This window comes from Danio rerio, chromosome 8 (assembly GCF_049306965.1).
Source record: "Danio rerio strain Tuebingen ecotype United States chromosome 8, GRCz12tu, whole genome shotgun sequence".
Classification (NCBI taxonomy): Eukaryota; Metazoa; Chordata; class Actinopteri; order Cypriniformes; family Danionidae; genus Danio; species Danio rerio.
The window spans coordinates 13522634-13545000 of record NC_133183.1 but is presented as its reverse complement, the minus strand read 5'-3'; the positions used below and the strand labels follow the sequence as shown (position 1 = coordinate 13545000).

Here is a 22367-nt window from a genome sequence, read left to right as displayed (position 1 = left end):
TCTTGAAAGAAAGGGGCATTTTCTGATTTCCAGCTGCTAAGAATTATTTGTCTGCCAATCAATAAACTGGTTTGTACCCAGGATTTTCACTTGAAAAAATACCCAGAATCAACCCTGGCATGAAAATATACATTTAGATTTCAAAGAAAATATCCTAATGTTAAAAAAGAAAATTTCATCTTATTCTTAAATATTGTAGCCTAGTTTTCAACAAGCATCAGTGTTTATTGAGATTGAGATTATTATTATATATTTTTTTAAGATTAGAAATATTGTTAGAGCAACACTTGTGTCTGCTTTGGGAAATAACCCTTCACTGTAAAAAATCCTGGTTGCCTTAAATTTTTAAGCTGAAACAAATTAATCTTATTAGTCCATTGAGCTTTTATTATGTTAAACTGACTTAAAACAGCTTGCTTAACTCATAAAATTAAGTTAGAACATAATTAACTTGGTTTAATAAGTTACAATGAACTAAAAACATATGCTGTTTGGACTAATTGGTCATATAATTTTCTACAGTGTTGTTGTAGACATCACGGAATGACTGTCCATGAAAAATCATGTAGTCTGGTACATTTGTTACCCACTACAAGTCAAGATTTTATCAAGACAAAATCGCATAATCTGACATAGTGATTTTCATGACTAGCAAAAAAAATCATGGGATCTGACTGGGGCTTTACAGGTTCCTGGGCTTTTAGTTTAAGGCATTTGCTTAGAATACACTTTATGTTAAATGTCAAATCTTAAGAAAATGTTTTGTTTGCTTTGAAGGGAAAGTGTCCCAGGAATAGAATTGACTGGTTTCACTATTACTGATGTAACAGAATGCTCCCACTTTATATTAAGTGTCCTTAACTACTATGTACTTACATCAAAAAATAAATACAATGTACTTACTGTGTTTATAATGTATTTGTGAACACTTGTGGTGCTTTTGAGTTGGGATAGAGGTTGGGTTATGGACAGGTTTGGTGGTGTGGGTAGGTTTGAGGGTGGGTTAATGTGTAAGGGAATGGTCAGCAGTGTATTTACAAATGTAGTTACAAAAGTTAATTACAGATGCAATTACATACATGTATTTAATCAAGCATAAGTACACAGTAAATACATGTATTTACACAATAAGTACATTGTAACAAACTATTAATTCCTCTGTAAGTACATATTAGTAAAGGCCACCTTATAAAGTGGGACCAACAGAATATTTTTGGTTTATATAGTCAGAATTAATATTGTTGGTTAAAAAAAAAAAAAAAAAGATTATAAGTGGTCTGTTTGTACATTCTCCCGGTAGTCTAATTCTCAAAAGTGAACAGAACTGAGTTTAACAAATTGAGTCTATTTTCCCCTCAAGGCTGTGTAAAGTTTTGGGTGTTTTAGAAAAAGACTCACTCATACAAATAGTCATTTCATCATTTTCGGGTGCGGGGTTGTAAGCGGCGGATGATCAAAGAGGGTTGTTTCAACTTGCACTTAATATTCGTTACATGATTTTGCCGTTCCCTCCTCTGCAAAGCTTCTTTGAATAGATATTGGGTTTGATGGGCGTCTGCAATTAGTTGCATGGAATAATGCAAGACTTTTCCTCTGCATAGGAGTTTTCTGGTTTTGCTCACAATATTAAATGCAAAAGCATGATGCAGTGCAGTCTGAGCATTGCAGAGATCTGAGGGATGGGCCTGGCCTCATTAAAAATATAATTTTTAAGAGGCCTTTTAAAGAATTAAATGAGTTTTTGAATGTAGCTGGACATAATACGATAAATCATAGATACTAAGGCTAATAGATACTAAGATTAATAAATATCCAGCACAGGTTTATTAGAAATATGTGCATGATACATTTTTGCGAAACGTCAAATACTTGTCACCGTTAACTTTCATTGCACGTTTCAGATGACAAATCCACTTGAGGGCGCTATCTACATTTTTGTGACTCTGAAATATTTTACCTCGAGTACATTTTGTTTTAGATATAAACCCACAAGAAGATGGGACTTGACCTAACCTAGTATTTACAACATACTAGGGCTGCAGGATATTGGAAAAATTTGATATTGAGATATTTAATTTTTCTGTGAATATATTTTGCGACATCAATACAGTTTCACAAGATAGTTTGAATAGCACTATTTGACGATTTTCATTACAGTATTCATGTTCCGAAATTGAATAATCACAATGCAAAAAATAATATTCTTTGTCTCGTTTCTATTCCAAATATCGAAAAATACTTAGATCAAGTGAAAATATTGTTTTGTTTTCAACTTAAGAAGAAATATGTCACAATTAAGAGTTTTTCCTTAAAACCAGTGAAATGATCTGCCAATGGGGTGAGTAAAATTATCTTGTAATGTTTTCGCCTTTGAACTGTAGATAATTGGACTAGAAACAGGACAAAAATTCAAAATGTTATAAACTTTTGCATAAAATTACTTAGATTCTATATAAAATACAGTAATTAAACACAATTATGTGCCTCTTAATCAACTATAATTCTGACTCAACATTGCATATGTTGCAATGTGACTATTGCGAATGGGTACATTGCAATATTGATGCTGAAACAATATATTGTGCAGCCTCCAACATATAAATAGTGTATTGATAAGCAAAAGCAAACGAAAGAAGAAAGCACTGCGACCACATTGTTTCAACTTGATTTTACATTGCTCTTATTTCTTTTGTGAATCTGGACTCGAAGCTGAGTGCTCTGCATCTCTAGTACAGTACTGTACAAGGTGAGCTTCTGAGCAAACTGACCATTGCAAAAAAGTTGTACATAAGGAGATAGATTGTTGAGGCAAACAAATTAAATAACAAATTATAGACTGTTTAGTTGTTTCATGATATTTATTTGGTGTTGTGCAAAAAACTCCATGAAAATAATTTATTGGTGTTGGATAATGTAAAAATGTCTTTTTAATTCAGTATAAAATGGAACTTAAAATATTGGTGTCATACTTCCCCGTAGTGTTCATTTAGCCTAGAAACTGCAGCCAATGAATGTTGAAATAGTCTGTGTTAAAATTAGGGTTGTAACAATATACCGGTATGACGGTTTACCACGATTTGAACGTGCACGATTATCATACCATGAACAATTGCATATCAACGGTTTTAACCCTTAAAGACCGAGACAGCCGCCCGCGGCTAAAAATAAGTATTGCTCTTAAATGTTTAATAACTTTTGATCCGCTGATCCGATTCATACAATTCAAAGATTGGCATAAAGAAGAGAATCTCAGCTTTCCAGTGCTGTATCACATAACATTCGCGGACTTTCAGAGGCTCCGGAATCAGTGCGGTTACGTCATCAACATTTGACAACGCTGATTTGACAAAGAAACGCTCGTCACTGTGTCTCCGGACAAATCAGACATGATACATTGATGCATTGTCCCTCCTCCATGCCCAGATTGGTTCAAACTCGCTATATCACAACCAATAAGCAAAGGTTTCGCTTTTGTTTGTGGACCAAGCTTTTTGAACAACACTGAATGAGAGAAAGGCATACATTTATGCGCGGCTAAATAAAACGCAAAAAAAAAGTTTTGCATGAAATAATTCTCATACTAAGTACTTTTGCATGCACAGCAGCACAGAAACATGACAAAACAGTGACACAGCAAAGACGAACTGCTGCTCTAGCTGTTTTCAAAAGACGCAAATGAAGATGCAGCTGTTTGTCTGCATTGCAGACAACCATATCCAAATCCACAGACAACCATATCCATGCTGGCACATAAAACCTAAGGATGTTCCATATTGAATCTAGTTTCGTTATGTAACTATTTATAGTATAGTAAATATTTATATCTATTTTTAACTGAGGATTTGCACCATGTTTATTTGGACTTTATTTGGACTTTGACACATTATTTATTATTTTCTTATTTTTATTTGTTCATTGTAAGTGGTGTTGTTTATAGTAACTAAAAATATATTATTTGGAAAAAGTCAAATTTGCTTCACTGTTCTATTATTTTGTAACATTTGTAACATACCGTATACCGCGAAACCGTCAAACCGTGGTATTGTTTTAGACGATTATCATACCGTGAAAAATTCATACCGTTACAACCCTAGTTAAAATATTGGTCAAGAAATAAAAATTTTTTTAGATGTTCGTATAAGTATTGTTAGTTTTTAGGAATTGTATAAACTATGTGCTCCAAAACAGTGACAAAATTAGCATTTACAATATGTAAAACTGATATAAAAATGTAGAGGTAGAGGTTGATCATCAGCGGGTTTTTTTTTTTCCATGTCACCTCATACTTCAGTTTCTCATCAAGTCGTGACCAATCAAATGCTCTCTAGTATCTGACATGCCCCGCCCCCTTCAAGATGCTTCACATTTGATGCACTTAAGCTAAACCACTCTCACTGGCAGAGCGGTATAATGCAAAATGCTACTGGCTGTTTTATAGAAAGGGGAGGAGCTACACTATGGCCCACCCTCTCTTCCGGTTTTGGTTGAGATTATTACGTCAAACACAGAATAGAAATGCACATTTCAAAGCACTTCATGAGACCTTTAAATATCAGTATCACTTCTAAATCTTGGCAGTTTTGCCAAATATATCAGTGAATAGTCGCATCATAAGTGTCAAATTCCATACAAAAATATTTGAATGTTTTTTGTGCTGATACGTTGCTTTGGAACCACAACATCTTTACAAAGACACAAAAACTGGCAGTTGTTAGCAACCATTTGTTTTATTTTGTGATTGTTGAATAATTCAAGGGATTCATTTATTTAATAACAAAGAAAATAATGTAAAAATGTAAAAATCTCATATTTTAAAATCATAGTAAGTCATAAATGGAACACAACACTGTTGCTGTGAGCTAGATATTTGCTCTTCACTTTTATTTGGAAATTTTTACTCGTAAAACATAAAAGAAGAGTCTATATTTAGTAAATATTTGTCTAAAATGTAACTCGCTCAATATTAACTGCTTGTTAGTTAAGCTGATGCTATGAGTAATCATTTGTTTCTCATTTGTGCTTTTGACATATTACTTAATCATATCTTAATAATAAAAACAAATCAACATAAGGATTTTTTTTACCCTCATAACTTCTAGGGTGTTCTCACACTTGCCTTATTTAGTTCGATTGAATCGCACTATAGTTTGTTTTGCCTCTTGGTGTGGCTCATTTGGGCAGGTGTGAATGTAGCAATTCCACTCGAGTGCACACCAAAAGCAGAACAAAAAAACGTACAGAGAAGAGGTAGCCTCAGTACGCTTTCAAACGAACGCTGGAGCGGTTCGTTTGTGGTGAGAACATGATCCGAACTAGAACAGACTCAACTGCTGAAAGTACTTCGCCTTTTTGAACTAATCCAGCTGCCGTAGTCCGATGCTCTGTGCATTATGAGATGTGGAGAAAAAAATATACGTTGACAGCACTTTATCAACAATTTCAATCTGACAGAGGGAAAAACATCACCTGATGGATCGTTGGTAATATTTCCGGAAGATGACCAAATCGCAGTGCAGCAAAATTAACTCACGCCTCCTCCTGAAGTGACTTGCGATGCGCCTTGGGATGTGCAATAGATTTAAACATTGTTTTACAGTCGTTGAAATTTATACATTTATTCTTGAAATGTATAGTTTGTCTAGTGATGTATACATACTATATACTATACCATGACCAGGGATACAGTCAGCCAGCGCAGTCGCCCCTCCATAGTAAAATGCATTATTTTGTGTTTGCTAGTTTGTGTACTTGGGGAGTTCCATTAGCATTTTTCCGCACATTAATTATGACCAATCGAAAAGCAATTTAGAAATTAAATTCCATAACATCTGGCCAATGAGTGATGTGGAATTTGTCACATGACTGCATTTTGGTTCTTTTCAACAGGTTCAGACCAAAGCAATCAGTGTGCTTGGAAAAGGACCCAAAACGGCAGAAAAATGCTACGATGTATTATTTGTTGCCCTTGGTCTGGACCAAATAAACCGAACCACAGTTGTGAAAGTACCCTTAATCACTCTTAACTTTATTCTAAGCCTTTACAGCACATTTAATGCTTTAAGAGATGCTTTGTTTTTATGTTATTTTAAATGATCCAAATATTTAAAACATTTATTTGTTGATAAAATATTGCACATAAAATATTGTGTACTAAAGAATGTCTTGCATTTTTCTTAGCAGATTATTTATATTTCAAGTAAAGCTTTTCCATTTTTTCTTGCATTTTTATTATGCGTTTTCAGACATTATTTGCAAGCCGTCTCAGCTTGGATTATGTCCTGATAATGTGCTATATGGCAGTGCAATGCTTTTCCTGTGCTTCCATGATTGTGTCTGCTTCCAGTGAAAGAGGCTGTCTTGTTCTGTTTCGTTTGTCTGTGACATTGATTGTGTGTGGTTGTCCCGTGCATCCTCTCACAAGTCAGATTCTGACCCCGCACTTTAATCTTCATCTGCCCCAATGTGATGACACACTCAGCTGCCTGACAGCATTCTGCCTAATGCCTGTCTTGTTCTCGGTGTCTCTCTCTCTGTTTTCTACTCATTCCTCGCTGTCCTCCTTCTCTTTTGTTCTGTGCTTCTCTCTCTCTCTCTCTCTCTCTCTATTTTTTCTTTGTAAACTCTAGGTTTCTTTGTAACTCTAGCTGTACAATTTTGTGTTAGGAAACACAGCAGGAGGGCAAGATTGGTTTCATTCTGTCCTCTAAATGTCATAAAATATCTTGATCTTTTTATTTCGACAGTGTTTAGTATTTGTCTTTTGATATTTGCTTACAGTTAACATGTAACAATATTTACAACCTTTCTTCCATAATTTATTTCAGTAAGAATGTTCAACATGAAAGAATGTGTAGTCTGAAATGATTAAGATTTTTAAATATTCTTTTCGGAGGAGGAGTTTTTGTATTCTCACCAAGTCTTTCTAATAGGGGTGGGCGACATGGACATGGGCCCAATCCTTTCCGCTTACCCCTTACCACAGTTTTCTTTAGTTTGAAGACGTAGAGCTAAGGGGAAAGGCTAGATACCCCTTGAAACAGAGATTTTTAAGGACTACACTCGAAACCAAGGGGTAAGAAAATTTCCCAGAATACACCTTCTACAGCGACAGCATGGCTGTGCATGGAAGTAAAGAGATACACAAATTAAAAAAAAAAAAAAGCTAAAATAAAATCTCCTAAAGATCTGCTATCTATAATCCATAATAATAATAATAACTACGCTATAGTAGTCCTACTACATTTAGTCACTTGATGACACTTAAATACTCTTAATAACCTTAATAACCTTTTTACAGTGTCCGCTTTAATGTCAATGTTGTTTTCATGCGTTTACATGGATGAACATGGCCAGGGTGTAAATACACACAGTACAGTTATGAGCTTATTGGCACATTAGATCGTTATGATAACATGAAATTGTTGCCTTCAGTGATTTCCTGAAGTTAAATACCAAAAAAAAAAAAAAAAACACAACTGTAATAACTACAGCAGTCGTGATCGTTGATCTCATATACTGTAGAGTAGGAGATCACGTTGACGTATGATGATGTGTGCAGGTGTTGTAGTGGTGTCCCGTTTCTTAGGGGGTAAATTTTGAAGCTCTTCCCCTTCACTTTCTGTTTCAAGGGCCAAGGAGAAGGAGTAGGGGTACAGAAATAGAATTGGGATTGGGCCTAACTCATGTGGTAAATTTCTATCGGGGTAAATATTGCAGTGTCAATTTTCCAACATGCAGCCCTACTGTATATAGTAGAAATGGAAAAAATATATACATGTGTGTTACAACCCCTAGGCAATCTAGGGGAGTGGGGCTGCACACTTGACCAAGGATCTTGTTTAAACAAACACCCAAAGAAAATTGTACTCAAAGTAATGACCACATACAAGAATTGCTGTGCAATCAAAGTGATTTATTAAAGTTGGTGATCAGTGAGTGAGCTATTTACAATATTTACAAATCACAACCAAAACAAAACATAAATTAGAAAGACTGGCTATGGGTGGTGCTAAAGCAAAGACACAATCTAAACAAAACAGTCTTAGTCAAATCCCCTCTAATCTAGTCTAATAAACAATAATGTGAAAAATAAATCTTTAATGTCCAAGACGTCTTGCCTAAATTACACAAACTATCCGCTTAACCAAAAATACACGGGTTGGCGCTCACCCCATTCCCTGGTGCTTTTCTAGACCGTTAAACTCCTATGTGTTGAAAAGTATGTCACGTGACCTACTTACCTACCAGTCTTTCTACCAAACCTCTGTAGGGAAACATGAGGAAAGGGAATATTTGATTACACAGTTAAGAACAGACAGTGACTAAACCAAAACGACAACACCGTTTAAATAAAGGATAAGACAGACAATATATCACAACAAAACTGAACAAAATGGGGACATAAACACAGATTCAATCAAGCAAGCAACAAGCACAGAAACCATTAACAAGTCGAGCCAGCCAAGGTCTTCACTTGAAAGACTCACATACTGTTGGCAGACAAAAAATATATAGTGAGCTGGAGTGGTCTGATTGGCTGAGACAGGGACCAAGTTGTTACTGAGGAATTAGTCAGCATAAGGCAGTGTCAGGATCGGTTGCATCAAGTGGAGGTGGACCAGCCAATCAGGAACTGCAGTAGCCAAAACAAGGAAGTGAACTGGGTTGGTAGAAAGAAAAACACAATGGCTGCCTCTGAAACCGCCTACTACTCAGTAGGTACTGCATTTAAATTTAAAGGTACTAGTTAGCTGTTAGAAAAGTACGTTCTATACAGTATGAATGTGAAAAGTATGAATGGAATTCAGATGTACTACATCCGCCATTTTGTCATGGTCACGTGACCTACCTGCGTCAATTGCATCGCTTCACTCCCATTCATGAATTCGCTCGTGGGGCATCATGGGATAGCGCAGCGTGCATTGGATGCACACTCCAGAATCTCATCAGAAGTAGTAAGTCATCCGGGTACTTCTCATGTACTGATTTTCAAATTCTATGAATTCGGACATACTACTCGGCTCGCATACTGATTTTACAGTACTATATAGTATGAAAGTATGCCGTTTCGGACGCAGCCAATGACAACCAATATCTGTTGGCATGTAACAATATGTATCATTTTTATTTTATTTTTTTAAGTAGAACGTCTGTGAACTATTAGGGTAAATCAGCTTGAACTGTCAGTTTGAAATGAATCAAACACATTAGAATTATGTAAAGATTTATCTTGAAATGTTTGAATATTATGAACATTTAAACAAGAGAGCATCTTGTCATTGCATGCACTAGCCTTTTCTCATTTCTTGTTTTTGTGCAGCACTAACAAACCTACACAGCTGCCAGAGACCAATCTTTAAACCAACGGTGATTGGTGTGGATGTTTTTAATGCACCAAATTCCTCAAGCCACTTGACATTCAAAGTTGCCTGAGCCATCTTTACAGCATCTTGTCATCTTGTTTGTTGTTTTTATTTTTCTCCCCTTACCTTGTTATGTAGGCCTTTTATTTATTAGCAAGGGCTTTCCATACAGCTGGAGCCCAGCTTTCCAACACACACTACACTCATAGAAGATCTGGCCCTTACCAAGTAGGCTCATTAGCTACGAAAAGGAGATTCAGTTAATTAAAATAATTCCCCGTTAACACAGCTGCTTTGGTCAGCCAAATTAAACGGGGAGTGCTGTGCCGTCTGCTTCTCACTCCGCGAACGTAGCTCCGCTGCTTCCAACATGGCTAATTAGCTCAATAGGAGGAATATTTTAATAGCAATTAATGAGGCACGGGCCTATGCGGGCTCTAATTTAAGAGCCGGTTTGTGTGGGAGAGCATGGCGATGAATCCCGAAACCTGATGAGATCGCTTTTGTCGCCGCTTGTGTTGCGAGCAGCCTTGCGTGTTGCTGCAGGACTATTGATTTTCTTAAGATTTCCCAGCAAGCCGGCTGCCCAGAACAGTGGTACAGTAGAAAATACTTTGGAGGTGTAGTTTTTTAAGCTATAAGCTACTCGTTATTGAACATAGTTTATCTATAATCAAGTTAGCCTTCTGGTGGTTAGCTTAGAGCACAATATTGCGATGCTGGTTTTTTCTGCAATAAGAGGACATGCAGAAATGTTCAATAAAAGACTCAAATAACTCTGTTTGTTGAGAATTAAAAGAAAAGTTTAACCTAAATTGACAATTCTGTCATAATTTACTCGCCTTTGTGTCTTCCAAATACATTCATTCATTCATTTTCCTTCATCTTAGTCTTTTATTTATGAGGGGGTTGCCACAGTGAAATGAACCGCCAACTATTCCAGCATATGATTTACACAGCAGATACCCTTCTGGCCACAACCCAGTACTGGGAAACTTTGTCTTGTTTTGCATCCACACACTAGCACTAACAACTTACCTCATCCCGGTCGAGTCCCCATATGTTACACCTGGCTCAAAGATGTATCATTAAGGTAGTCAACATTGCAAAATAACGTCAAATATAATATTTATTCTAACACAATATTATCATTTATTTTATTTATTTTTTGTTTTGTCTTAAGCAACATACTCAACTGTATTAATCGTGACTAATAACATATAAAGCTGAAAGTTTGTGTTGCATAATATACTGTATGCTTGTGTACAGTCTATTTCTTATAAATGCCCACATGTATATTCTAATATATATTAACATATTAATATGTTATGATTTTGATACTGTCATATAATTTTATTGTGCCGATAGATAGATAGACAGATAGATATATAAATAGACAGACAGACAGACAGACAGACAGACAGATAGATCTCACACACACACACACACAATTCCTTTACCTGTATTAAATAGATAGACAGACAGACAGACAGACAGACAGACAGACAGACAGACAGACAGACAGACAGATAAATTTCACACACACACACACACACACACAATTCCTTTACCTGTATTAAATAGATAGACAGACAGACAGACAGACAGACAGACAGACAGACAGACAGACAGACAGACAGATAGATCTCACACACACACACACACAATTCCTTTACCTGTATTAAAATGTATGCATGCTTTCATATTTAAATAATTATTATACACTGTACACATAAAACTTATGTAAATGCAGACTTTTATTTTGTATGCATTTACCTGCAATTAATCGTTTAACATTAACGTTGGATTATCGTTAATTAATGTTTGTTTATGGTTAATCGTTAATTATGTTTTAGATAGTAGTTGAAGCGCTTTAATTACTCGCAGTGTCCTCTCTCGCCATAGTTAGCTACTGCAATGTAAAACATATAGGATAATTGATATTGACATATAGACATAATAATTGGTTATGATTATTACTGAACCAATACTGACTTGTTTGTGTCTGCTTCGCGGTGCATCAAAGAAACAGTTACCACCCTGTAATGTGTAATAAACTATAAAATATTCCCTATAAATAAGATTGATCCATTTTTGAGTCTAATAAAATATTGTGAGTAATAAATTTACTGATATATTGTAACTAAAAAAAGTAATTATTTATTATCTTGTAGTAAAGGTTAGATAGATACACTTTTATACACCCTTTATTTTCACAGGTTGCTAGCTGTTTATCGTTGTAAGCATTGCCATTTTTCGAGTGACGTTTAAAGAAAATTGTGGTTTGTGTGATTTAACAATCGTCACTACACAATTTGAACAGTTTAAAAATTTATATATGGTAACACTTTATTTTGTTGGTCTATTTGAGTATTTGTAGACTGTATGCTTAATATCTGTTGATGCTGCTAACTTTAATGAACGGGCCATGACAATAAAGTGTGACCAAAATAATTTTTCAGCCTGTTTAGCTAACCATGAAGACACTTAGATCCCTTTCTTTTACCAATATGCATCTACCCAGATATTGATTAAGCATGTCAGATTGATGTCCGTGGCATGAGGTTGGTGGCGTCTGCAGTTCTGTCACATTAACATCTCTTCTGACTTGAATGTCTTAACGCTGTGCATTCTGGGTAGTGGACACCTTTCGCATGGTTTCATCACATGAGCGGAAGAGCTAATGACAGGCTTCTGCGATACTACAGCATCAAAGCCACAGATATTACACTCGCCATGTTACGTTCAGCATAGTAAGACAGGAGGCGAGGGGGAGGAGGTGGGCATAAAGAACACAAGGAAAAACGTGACGGAGGATTGATATGCAAGCAACTGTGTGTGCTTCTCTCAGAACAACAGATTGTAGACAAGATTGGAGCTTTGCTTTGAGTAAACAATTCTTAAAAGCCCAATTAGTCTGGTGATTATATTCGAAACGTTTAGCTGTTCTTTGTAAAGCCGTAGAATTTTCTTTGGACATTTTTGTTGTTAGTTTCTGAATCGGTTCAATGTTTGAGAATCAATTTTGACATAATAGCCATGTAACGAATTGGGCAGATGCTGAAAGTAGTGTAAATGAAATTGATTAATCGTGATCAGATGAAAATGTGGTATTCGTGACAGCACTTGTAAATAAATCTCTTTTTTTTCCTCTGTAGTTGCAGTATCATGCAGGTCTGGCCTCCAGTCTTCTGAACCAACAGTCACTCAAACGCTCAGCCAATCAGATGGGAACATCTGCCAAACGAAGACCCAAAGTCCAGCCAAGCACCCTCGCCCTTCCAACACAGTGAGTGCAAGTTCATATTTTTAACAGTATCTCATTATCAGAGATGTGGAAGTTTATGATGTTATCAATATACTCTCTCACATGAAAAACCAGTTTAATTGTTTTGATGTAAAACTAGAATTGGGTATCATTTGAATTTTTAGAGATTATCGAATCTGGTTTTTATCCATACTCTGTTCTGATTCCAACACTCTTTTGGAGAAAAAAAAAGGAAAATACTATAAAGAAAAATGTCTTTAGCTTTTATTCTTGCCACATTTTATTTATAAACAATAGACTGTAAAGCCTTGTTTATACTCAACGCATCTGCTAGTTCGCTTGAGCGTGCGCGGCTGTGTTTGCAGAAGTTCAGTTTGGGTGTGCTCGATCTTGATTTCATCTGGTGGACCGCATTAATTAATTAATTAAATTTTTTTTTTTTTTTTTTGAGACTCGTGCGAGCTGTTTGCACGGCGCAGCATTTGTTTTGAGTCAAATATACAGTAAAACACTTTAAAGAGATTTTGTCTGAAACCAGTGCGAATGTACAGACATCTTTATTATCCGTCCATGCGTGATCTTAGGGATAAATAGATGGCCAATAATTCCTGGCTAGAAATTGCAACAGTAGTGGGAAAGGAGGGAAGTTTTTGTTAAAAGGATAAGTTTGTTAAAATCAAAAAGAGAGGCCATGGCAAAAGTGGAGACCCAGGTGGCTTTAATACACAATTACAGAATATGTTTTTCCACCAGTCATATTTTACACTGATGTGTACATTACAATATTGAATTTAAAACAATTTAATATTTACAAAACTAAAATGATGTCACAATATATTTCTTTGATAACTGTAAAAGAATATTTGAACCTAATAGTTTACAACACACTGATTCCCTGTTTTTCTAGGTTTTATTGGTGATAATGGTCAGGAATGTAAGACAATTATTGCCTTTTTAGCATATCAGTTGAGGACAAACTAGCCCAACAGTAATGTGTGATTTGTTGATTGGGTTATATATAAAAAAGTCTTTAGTCTTTAGATTTTTACTACTGCTTTTTTTTTTTTTTTTTTACTTAGTACTTTTTTTGCTTTTTGCCATAATATAAAATATATATTTGTAAAGCAACTCATGGCCTGTTGTTACTAATATTTTAATAAACTGTAATGGGTAAAACTGTCCGAGATGTGAACAAAAGCAAGTGATACATCAAAGTTTAAATAAAAAAAAATCTTGAATTGTTATAAAATCTTTTTGACGTATTTCCGAAAACTTTGACCGTAAAATCAGACAGATAAACAGAGAAGTACAGTGTCTTTTGACCGCCCCTTGTTGTTTAAAGAATATCATAGTGGCGAATGCGTCAAGTATAAAGTATATAGTGCGCGCAAAGTCAACGGAGGTCCGCGATGTGGTGCCAGGCTTAACGATTCATCCAATAATTATTTATATAACACTATTGTTATTAAAATGTAAGAAGCGATTACAAATATCTGACCTATGCTACAACACGTTATCCTGTCGCTGCCTGAATAGATTTAATTGTGTTCAGGATTTTAAAAAATAAGCAAAAATTGTTTGTCAGGTTATCCAGAATAATGCGGCTCTATTTCAAAGGTGTATGCAAAAAATAAAACCTATTTTATTATTATAAAATATTAGGTGCACCTCAACTCTTCTGTTTCCACCAAACTGTTCACCAAGAGCTCCACAGGGTCAATATTGGCTGGGCTGCTATGGCCAAACCTTTGGTCACTCCAATGCCAAACGTTGGTTTCAATGGTGCCAGCAGCAAAAACCTTCGGCTGTGGATATTGTGAAACATGTATTGTTCTCTAAGTCCACCTTTACTGTCTTTCCCACATCTGGCAGAGTTATGGTGTGGAGAAGCCCCAAAGAAGCGTACCACCCAGACTGTAGCAGGCCCAGAGTGAAGAATGGGCGTGGATCAGTGATGTTTTGGGCTGTAATATCATGGCATTCCCTAGGCCCAATACTTGAATTGATACACTCAATTGAAATATTGAATCCACAATTTTTTTCAAGTACTACTTTCCGAGTACTTTAAAAGTACTACACATAGACATGTAAGATTAAAGAAGCACAAAACAAGGCCCACATTCATGAAAACTGAAGTCGCCAGCATTTGTTTGTCTATAAACCCAATGGTAACAGTTCAGAGGTCATCATTGATTCTCTTGTTCTTTATTGGTTCTTCTGATTACAGCGAGAGAGCAGAATAGCTCATTGTCTTTGGTGGTGTCACGGGGGTTGTAGACAGTAGGCTTTAATAATAAAGTAGTGTGAGTGAGATTCAGCGAGTGGAGAGGAGAAGGGAGCACCGACTCTGAAGGGAAGATGAAAGACGGTTGGAGAATGAACAGAAAATAAGTATAGAGGACGGCTTGAATAGACCAGAGCGGAGCCCAGGTGGTCCGAGTCCCTCTAAAAAAGCCCACTGATGGGATAGCACTTCTGTTTCTCCTTGCAAATGTGCTCTTTTTAATCTGATCTTGCCGTGGCATTTTATTTTCTTTCCAAGGTCTTTCAAAGTGATCGTTCATTTATTTCAAGTTGTAGTGCTCTCCTTCGCTCTGATGCCTCTCTGGGTACTCATACTGCACTGTGCTTTTTTCGGAGACTGAAGGACAAGGAGACCGAATGAAAATTTTCAGTGTATAACATATACATATAATATGACAATAAAGCAAAACAAACTCTATAAACGAGATTATTTTACTTACACGATTGCCAGATTTTTTTTGCTTGTTTTAAGTAAAAAACTTGCTTAAAGGGCACCTATTTTACCCCTTTTTCAAGATTTAAGATTAGTCTTTTGTGTCTCCAAATGTGTTGGTAAAGTTTCAGAACAAAACACCCATCAGATTATTTATTATACCTTTTAGAATATTGGTATTATCAGCTCAAAGCACATTGTAGCTGTTTTTGTGGCCTGTGCCTTTAATGGAAATAAGGTAGTTGTCCCTGCCCACCATTCCCACATGCTAGTCAGAGTGTGTCTTCATCTTCAGACATGAAGGAAGCAGATTCCACGTAATGTTTGTGGGAAAAACAACAGTAAGAACTTTCCCAATGATTATTTGATGTATTTGTTATGGAGATAGTTCAAGCCTTTCTGCAATGATGAGTCTCACACAGCGCCATTACAAAGTTCATGCACACAGACTCACACACGCAAAGTGTGCACGTTTAACTTTGCTCTGTTTTTGCATGGCAAATGTGACAAGATATATGCTAATATCCACAGCTGTCTGGATATCTGTTATGTTGATGCTCAAAATAGATCTGATTTAATGTCCACAAACCGGGATTGAAGCTTCTTCTTTTATAATTGTACTAACATGCGGCTATGGTGATGAATTAAAGTGATTTTTACCTTCTTTATTACGAACATGCACTGTTTTAAAAGTGTTTTAAACTTGTAAGACTCATTTTTGATCACATTTGATGATGATTGATGATCACAGGGTGCTGAACAGATCTTTTAATCCCAGTTGCTTTGCGCAAGTCCTGTCTTGTTGATATGATTATATGCGTTATTGTGAAGACATGTTAATACACGGCTGTCAGTGAATTCAGTGGGTAGGGAAACCGCACTCCTATGTCACATTGTGGTGGGCCTCAAAATGGGAAGGATCTTATTTTAATGTCAGGAAATAAAAAAAATATATATTGTCTTTTTATCGCTCCAATATTTCAATTATAATAATAATTCTGACTTCAAATGTATATGCAACTTTTTTTTTTGCAATTTCTATAGTGTCATTGCATTTAAAAGCTCCCTCAAATGTCATAACTGCTGGTGTTTTTCTTGCAAAAGCTGCCCAGCCCACAAGCAGAAACTCGACAGGCCAATTTGAGTGCATATATTGGCATCCTGATAAACATTACCAGTCTTTACCAGTACAGTAACGTGAGGTGCTCCTGATAGATCGGCTTCTACTCAAAGTGGTCTGAACATCAGTCTGCGGTGCACTGTGTATCTTTAATCGTACTTTGCTGTTTTTTCGGATGGGAGAGGATGTTGAACGGAGCAAGGTGAACGGAGACAGCGGCTCCTCTGTCAAACGTCATTGTCCTGATGAATTTGCCGTTTCTAAAAGGAGCGGTGCATGAATTATGTAGCACAACCTTCATGCGCGTTTGCTTTTATGTTACTTTTTTATTTCCCAGCGTTCTGATAGCAATCACCTCCGACATCAGCGCTTGAGTGGACTGACAAGAGAAAGTAGTCCTGTCCCAAAACCAGATGCTTTTAAATGCATTTAAGTAGATGTTTACTGTTTAAATTAATGATAATGTTATGAATAATTACGCACGTAACTGGCCTAGTTTTGGTGCACAAACCAAGGGATACCCAGTCTAGCTAATTTAAACATTTTATAATCATAAAAATCAAAAGAGGTCTTCATAATAATCAAATCCCATACCAGACGCTGTATTGATCCATTTATTCATTCAGTCTGTTATAATCTTTCATACTGAACCAGCAGGAGTGCCCATAAAACTATTCGTTTTAAAATCGCAGAATATTAAACTAGCCTCATAATTGAGGCCCAGAGGAGAGTCTGGATGATATCTGGTCCCATCCCGTGCATTCATCGCAATATTAATCCTGTAAACAGAATTACACAGCATTTACTCATCTAATCTGGCTCAAAGGGATCAGGTCTGCGCTTAAACACTTTCCCACCAGCTAAGACGACGGCAGCTACAGAATGTGATTTGATTAATACGTTGTAGTACTCAATGTAATAAGTCCATTTTGGGAGCCATATGATGTTGAAGGATTCCCATCAATATGAGACTCAGCTGTGTCTGTATATATCCAATAATTGTTTTTCTCTTTCCATAGATCAGTGGAGATCATAATTAGAAAACAATTTATGAGCACTTTTTTTTCTGAAATAATAATTTAGTCTTTGCTATACCAGGCTAGTAGAACAGTGTTTTACAAGATAATCAGGTCATTTTTAATAAAAATTTGCCAGAAACAGTGATCAAAATTAGATCAGAATATCTTCAGAATATCTGCAGCCACAGGACTCGTCACTAGTGTCCAAGAAACATCATCTAGATGCACTGGGACGCATCGTCAGGGATGTATCCTGGGGTCATAGGGTGTTTCGGGTCTTTCAACATCAGACATCCTCACCCAGGTGACCCAGCTGAGGTTGATCAGACCCCAGCTTGCATCCCAGTAGCCATCATCCATGGATCAGCCCACTTTATCCATAGCCATCTTGTGGCTTTCTCTGCAGCCTCACAAACAGACTTAAAGGGGTCACACACCAGAAGCGCCCAGCCACATCTCAGGACACTATTCATATGCGCTCTGCCACACCTCTTCCAACCGGGCCAGGGCAGGCCAACTGAACCACGCCTGAGCAAGATTCAGAGCTCTCGCACTTCTCAAACAAATCAGGAAACGCGCCTGGGCATGTTTAGATAGCATTGTGTAAGTGCACCCTTAGGGGCAAATTTTTTTTAGCTGCTACTGCTAGGCCTAGTTGGTTGAATAATAATAATAATAATTCCTTACATTTATATAGCGCTTTTCTGGGCGCTCAAAGCGCTTTACACAATGGAGTGGAATCTCCTCATCCACCACCAGTCTGCAGCATCCACCTGGATGACGCGACGGCAGCCATTTTGCGCCAGACCGCACACCACACATTAGCTGATTGGTGGAGAGGAGACAGAGATGAAGCCAATTGGAATATGAGGATGGTTAGGAGGCCATGATGGACAGAGGCCAGTGGGCAGATTTGGCCAGGATGCCATCGTTAAACCCCTACTCTTTGTCGAAGGGCATCCTGGGATTTTTAACGACCACAGAGATCTCATCTGAAAGACGGCGCTCACTGAGCAGTAATGCGTCCCCGTCACTATACTGGGGCAATAGGACCCACACAGACCGCAGGTTGGGCGCCCCTTGCTGGCCTCACTAACACCACTTCCGGCAGCAACCAAGCTTTCCCATGTGGTCTCCCATCCAGGTACTGACCGGGCGCAGCCCTGCTTAGCTACAGTGGGCGACCATGTGAGGGTTGCAGAGAGATGGCTGCCGGAGCGAAGACTTTACAGATCGAAGACCCTACAAACCCTCTACAGCGCACCTCTATTGGCTCACAGTAGGTCTTCCTACCTTCTTCCTGACACTTCTCTACTAGCTCCTGGTACTTTGAGCATTTCCGTTCATTTGCCTCTTCCACTCCGCTCATCCCAGGGCACTGTGAGTTCAAGCATAATCAACTGACTTATTGCCTCAGAAATGATAATTATGTCTGGTCCTAGTGATGTTGTAACTATGTGCTGTGGAAACTTTAACTTTTTCCCCAGGTCAACTTGCAACTGCCAGTCAGGAACTGAGTGGAGAATGCCCCACCTTGACCTTTGCTGTTGGCAGAGTTCCTCCCCAGCTTTTACAAAGTCAGTCCTCCTTTTCAGGGCAAGATGATACCTACCAGAGATAATGGCATTGTATATGCTGAAATGCACTGGGACGCATCGTCTGTGATGTATCCTGGGGTCATAGGGTGTTTCGGGTCTTTCAACATCAGACACCCTTACCCAGGAGACACCCTTACCCGGGTGATCAGACCCCAGCTTGCATCTCAGTAGCCATCATCCACATATCAGCCCACTTTATTCATAGCCATCTTGTGGCTTTTTCTGCAGCCTCACAAACAGACTTAATTGCCCTCTACTTAGCTGCTACAGCTTGGCCTAGTTGGTTGAAGACTTTACAGAGTGAACGCCGTGTAAACCCTCTACAGCGCACCTCTATTGGCTCAAAGTGGGTCTTCCAGGCCCCTTCCTGGCACTTCTCTACTAGCTCCTGGTACTTTAAGTGTTTCCTTTCATTTGCATCTTCCATCTGCTCTTCCAAGGGCACTGTGAGTTCAAGCATAATCAACTGTCTTGTTGCCTCAGAAATTATCATTTTGTCTAGTCGGAGTGATGTTGTAACTATGTGCTGTGGGAACTTTAACTGCTTTCCCAGTTTGACTTGCAACTGCCAGTCAGGGGCTAAGTGGAGGAGGCCTGACCTTCACCTTTGCAGTTGGCAGGGTTCCTTCCCAGCTTTCGCAAAGCCAATCCTCTTTTTTGGGGCAAGATGATACCTACCAGAGATCATGGCATTGCATATGCTAAAATGCACTGGGATGTGTCATCAGTGATGTGTCCTGGGGTCATTGGGTGTTTCCGGTCTTTCAACATCAGACACCCTCACCCAGGTGACCCAGCTGAGGTTGATCAGACCCCAGCTTGCATCCCAGTAGCCATCATCCACAGATCAGCCCACATTTTTCCATAGCCATCTTGGGGCTTTCCCTGTAGCCTCACAAACAGACTAAATGGCCTTCTTCTTAGCAGCTACTGCTTGGCCTAGTTGGTTGAAGACTTTACAGAGTGAACGCCCTGTAAACCCTCTACAGCGCACCTCTATTGGCTCAAAGTGGGTCTTCCAGCCCCCTTCCTGGCAGTTCTCTGCTAGCTCCTAGTACTTTGAGTGTTTCCTTTCATTTGCGTCTTCCATCCGCTCTTCCCAGTGCACTGTGAGTTCAAGCATAATCAACTGTCTTATTGCCTCAGAAATTATAATTTTGTCTGGTCGGAGTGATGTTGTAACTGTGCTGTGGGAACTTTAACTGCTTTTTGACTTCAACTGTATTTGCATTGAAAGTCAGTCAGGTCAACTCAAGGTGACCTTTGCGACGTCAGAAATGCCCTCAGTTGGATTTTCTGTTGCTTCTGAATCTCCTGGATATGAGACCGCCGCCTGCTGAGGATCAATGTAGAGAGCTGTTGTCATTTTAGTGCCTCCTGCTCCCATCGGCCAGACATGCAAAGCCACAGTTACTGAACCGAGACTAATTCTCCATGCCACCCTCACGAGACCTGCAGATTTACTTCACATGTTACTATAATTAACAACAGCTGCAACCTGACTCTCTCATATTTGCACATTGCATAGATCTGTATTTGATTCAAAGTCATGTTATATAATTATGCAGCAGATTAGTTATGAGCATCTAGATCTTTTCAGTTTAACATTAATAAAGCATTAGTTTTAAAAGTGTTTTAGAAAAAAACAGGTTAGCCCCCCAAGCTTTTCTACATATCTGGAAAATTTCTTTTACACTGTTGACTTTGGCTTGTTCGCTGGAGTGTGCTTCTATTTGCAAATATGTTTTATTTAAGCTGATTTAAAATAAAATGTAGATGTTGCGTTGTTTTTTTTATGTTGTGCAATATAATTTATATTATGTATTGTGCAAATGAAATGTAGAGTATCCATACCTCATAAGACATGTAAGCATATCGTAAATCAGTGTTTCTTAACCACGTTCCTGGAGAAACACCAGCTCTGCACATTTTCCGGGTCTCCTTAACCAAACACACCTGATTCAGATCATCAGCTCATTAGCAGAGACTGAAAGACTTGTAAGGATGTGACAGACAAAGGAGACATCCAAAACATGCAGTGCTGGTGGTCCTCCAGGAACATGGTTGAGAAACACTGCCTTAAAGTATGTATTGTCTGTGTTGTCAAGTCAGACTTTGAATGTTAGCGAGAGCTTTCTTTCTATCTATTTCATCATATAATTATTGTAGTGCAGACTTTTTCCTTCTTTCTGTCTTTCTTTCTTTTTTCTGTCTCTTTTTTCTTCCTGTTTCTTTTTTATTTCTTTTCTCTCTCTTTATTTTTCTATTTCTTTCTTCCTTTCTGTCCTTCTTTCCTTTTTCTTTCTTTCCTTTTCTTTCATTTTTTTATTTCCTTTCTCCCTTCTTTCAATCTTAACTTTCTCTTTCTTCCTTACTTTCTTTCCTTCTTGTCTTCTTCCTTTATTTCCTTTCTTTCTTTCCTTTCATTTTTCTTTCTTCCTATGATTATTTCTTTCTTTCCTTTCCTTTAATTTTTTATTTACTTTCTCCATTCTTTCAATCTTAACTTTCTTTCTTTCTTCCTTACTTTCTTTCCTTCCTTTTTTCCTTTCATTTTTTCGTTGCTTTCTCCCTTTCATTCTTAATTTTCTTTTTTTCTTTCTTTCTTTCTTTCTTTCTTTCTTTCTTTCTTTCTTTCTTTCTTTCTTTCTTTCTTTCTTTCTTTCTTTCTTTCTTTCTTTCTTTCTTTCTTTCTTTCTTTCTTTCTTTATGTCTTTCATTATGTCTTTCTTTATGTCTTTCTTTATGTCTTACTTTCTTTGTCTTTCTTTCTTTCTTTCTTTCTTTCTTTCTTTTCTCTCTTTATTTTTCTATTTCTTTCTTCCTATGATTATTTCTTTCTTTCCTTTCCTTTAATTTTTTATTTACTTTCTCCATTCTTTCAATCTTAACTTTCTTTCTTCCTTACTTTCTTTCCTTCCTTTTTTCCTTTCATTTTTTTGTTGCTTTCTCCCTTTCATTCTTAATTTTCTTTTTTTCTTTCTTTCTTTCTTTCTTTCTTTCTTTCTTTCTTTCTTTCTTTCTTTCTTTCTTTATGTCTTTCTTTATGTCTTTCTTTATGTCTTTCTTTATGTCTTTCTTTATGTCTTACTTTCTTTGTCTTTCTTTCTTTCTTTCTTTCTTTCTTTTCTCTTTTTATTTTTCTATTTCTTTCTTCCTATGATTATTTCTTTCTTTCCTTTCCTTTAATTTTTTATTTAATTTCTCCATTCTTTCAATCTTAACTTTCTTTCTTCCTTACTTTCTTTCCTTCCTTTTTTCCT

General features: G+C 37.3%; 1 protein-coding gene across 19 annotated transcripts in view; it reads left to right on the top strand.

Moving 5' to 3' along the window:
- med27 (mediator complex subunit 27) overlaps positions 1-22367 on the top strand; it is a 241308-nt gene that overhangs the window by 157875 nt on the left and 61066 nt on the right. For all 19 annotated transcript variants that reach the window (XR_012383618.1, XM_073909251.1, XM_073909248.1 and 16 more), the window contains 1 exon segment: positions 12521-12651. Coding sequence is in view for 18 of the 19 variants with exons in the window: in NM_200660.1 (NP_956954.1) it covers positions 12521-12651 (131 nt within the window). In the remaining variant the exon portion in view is untranslated.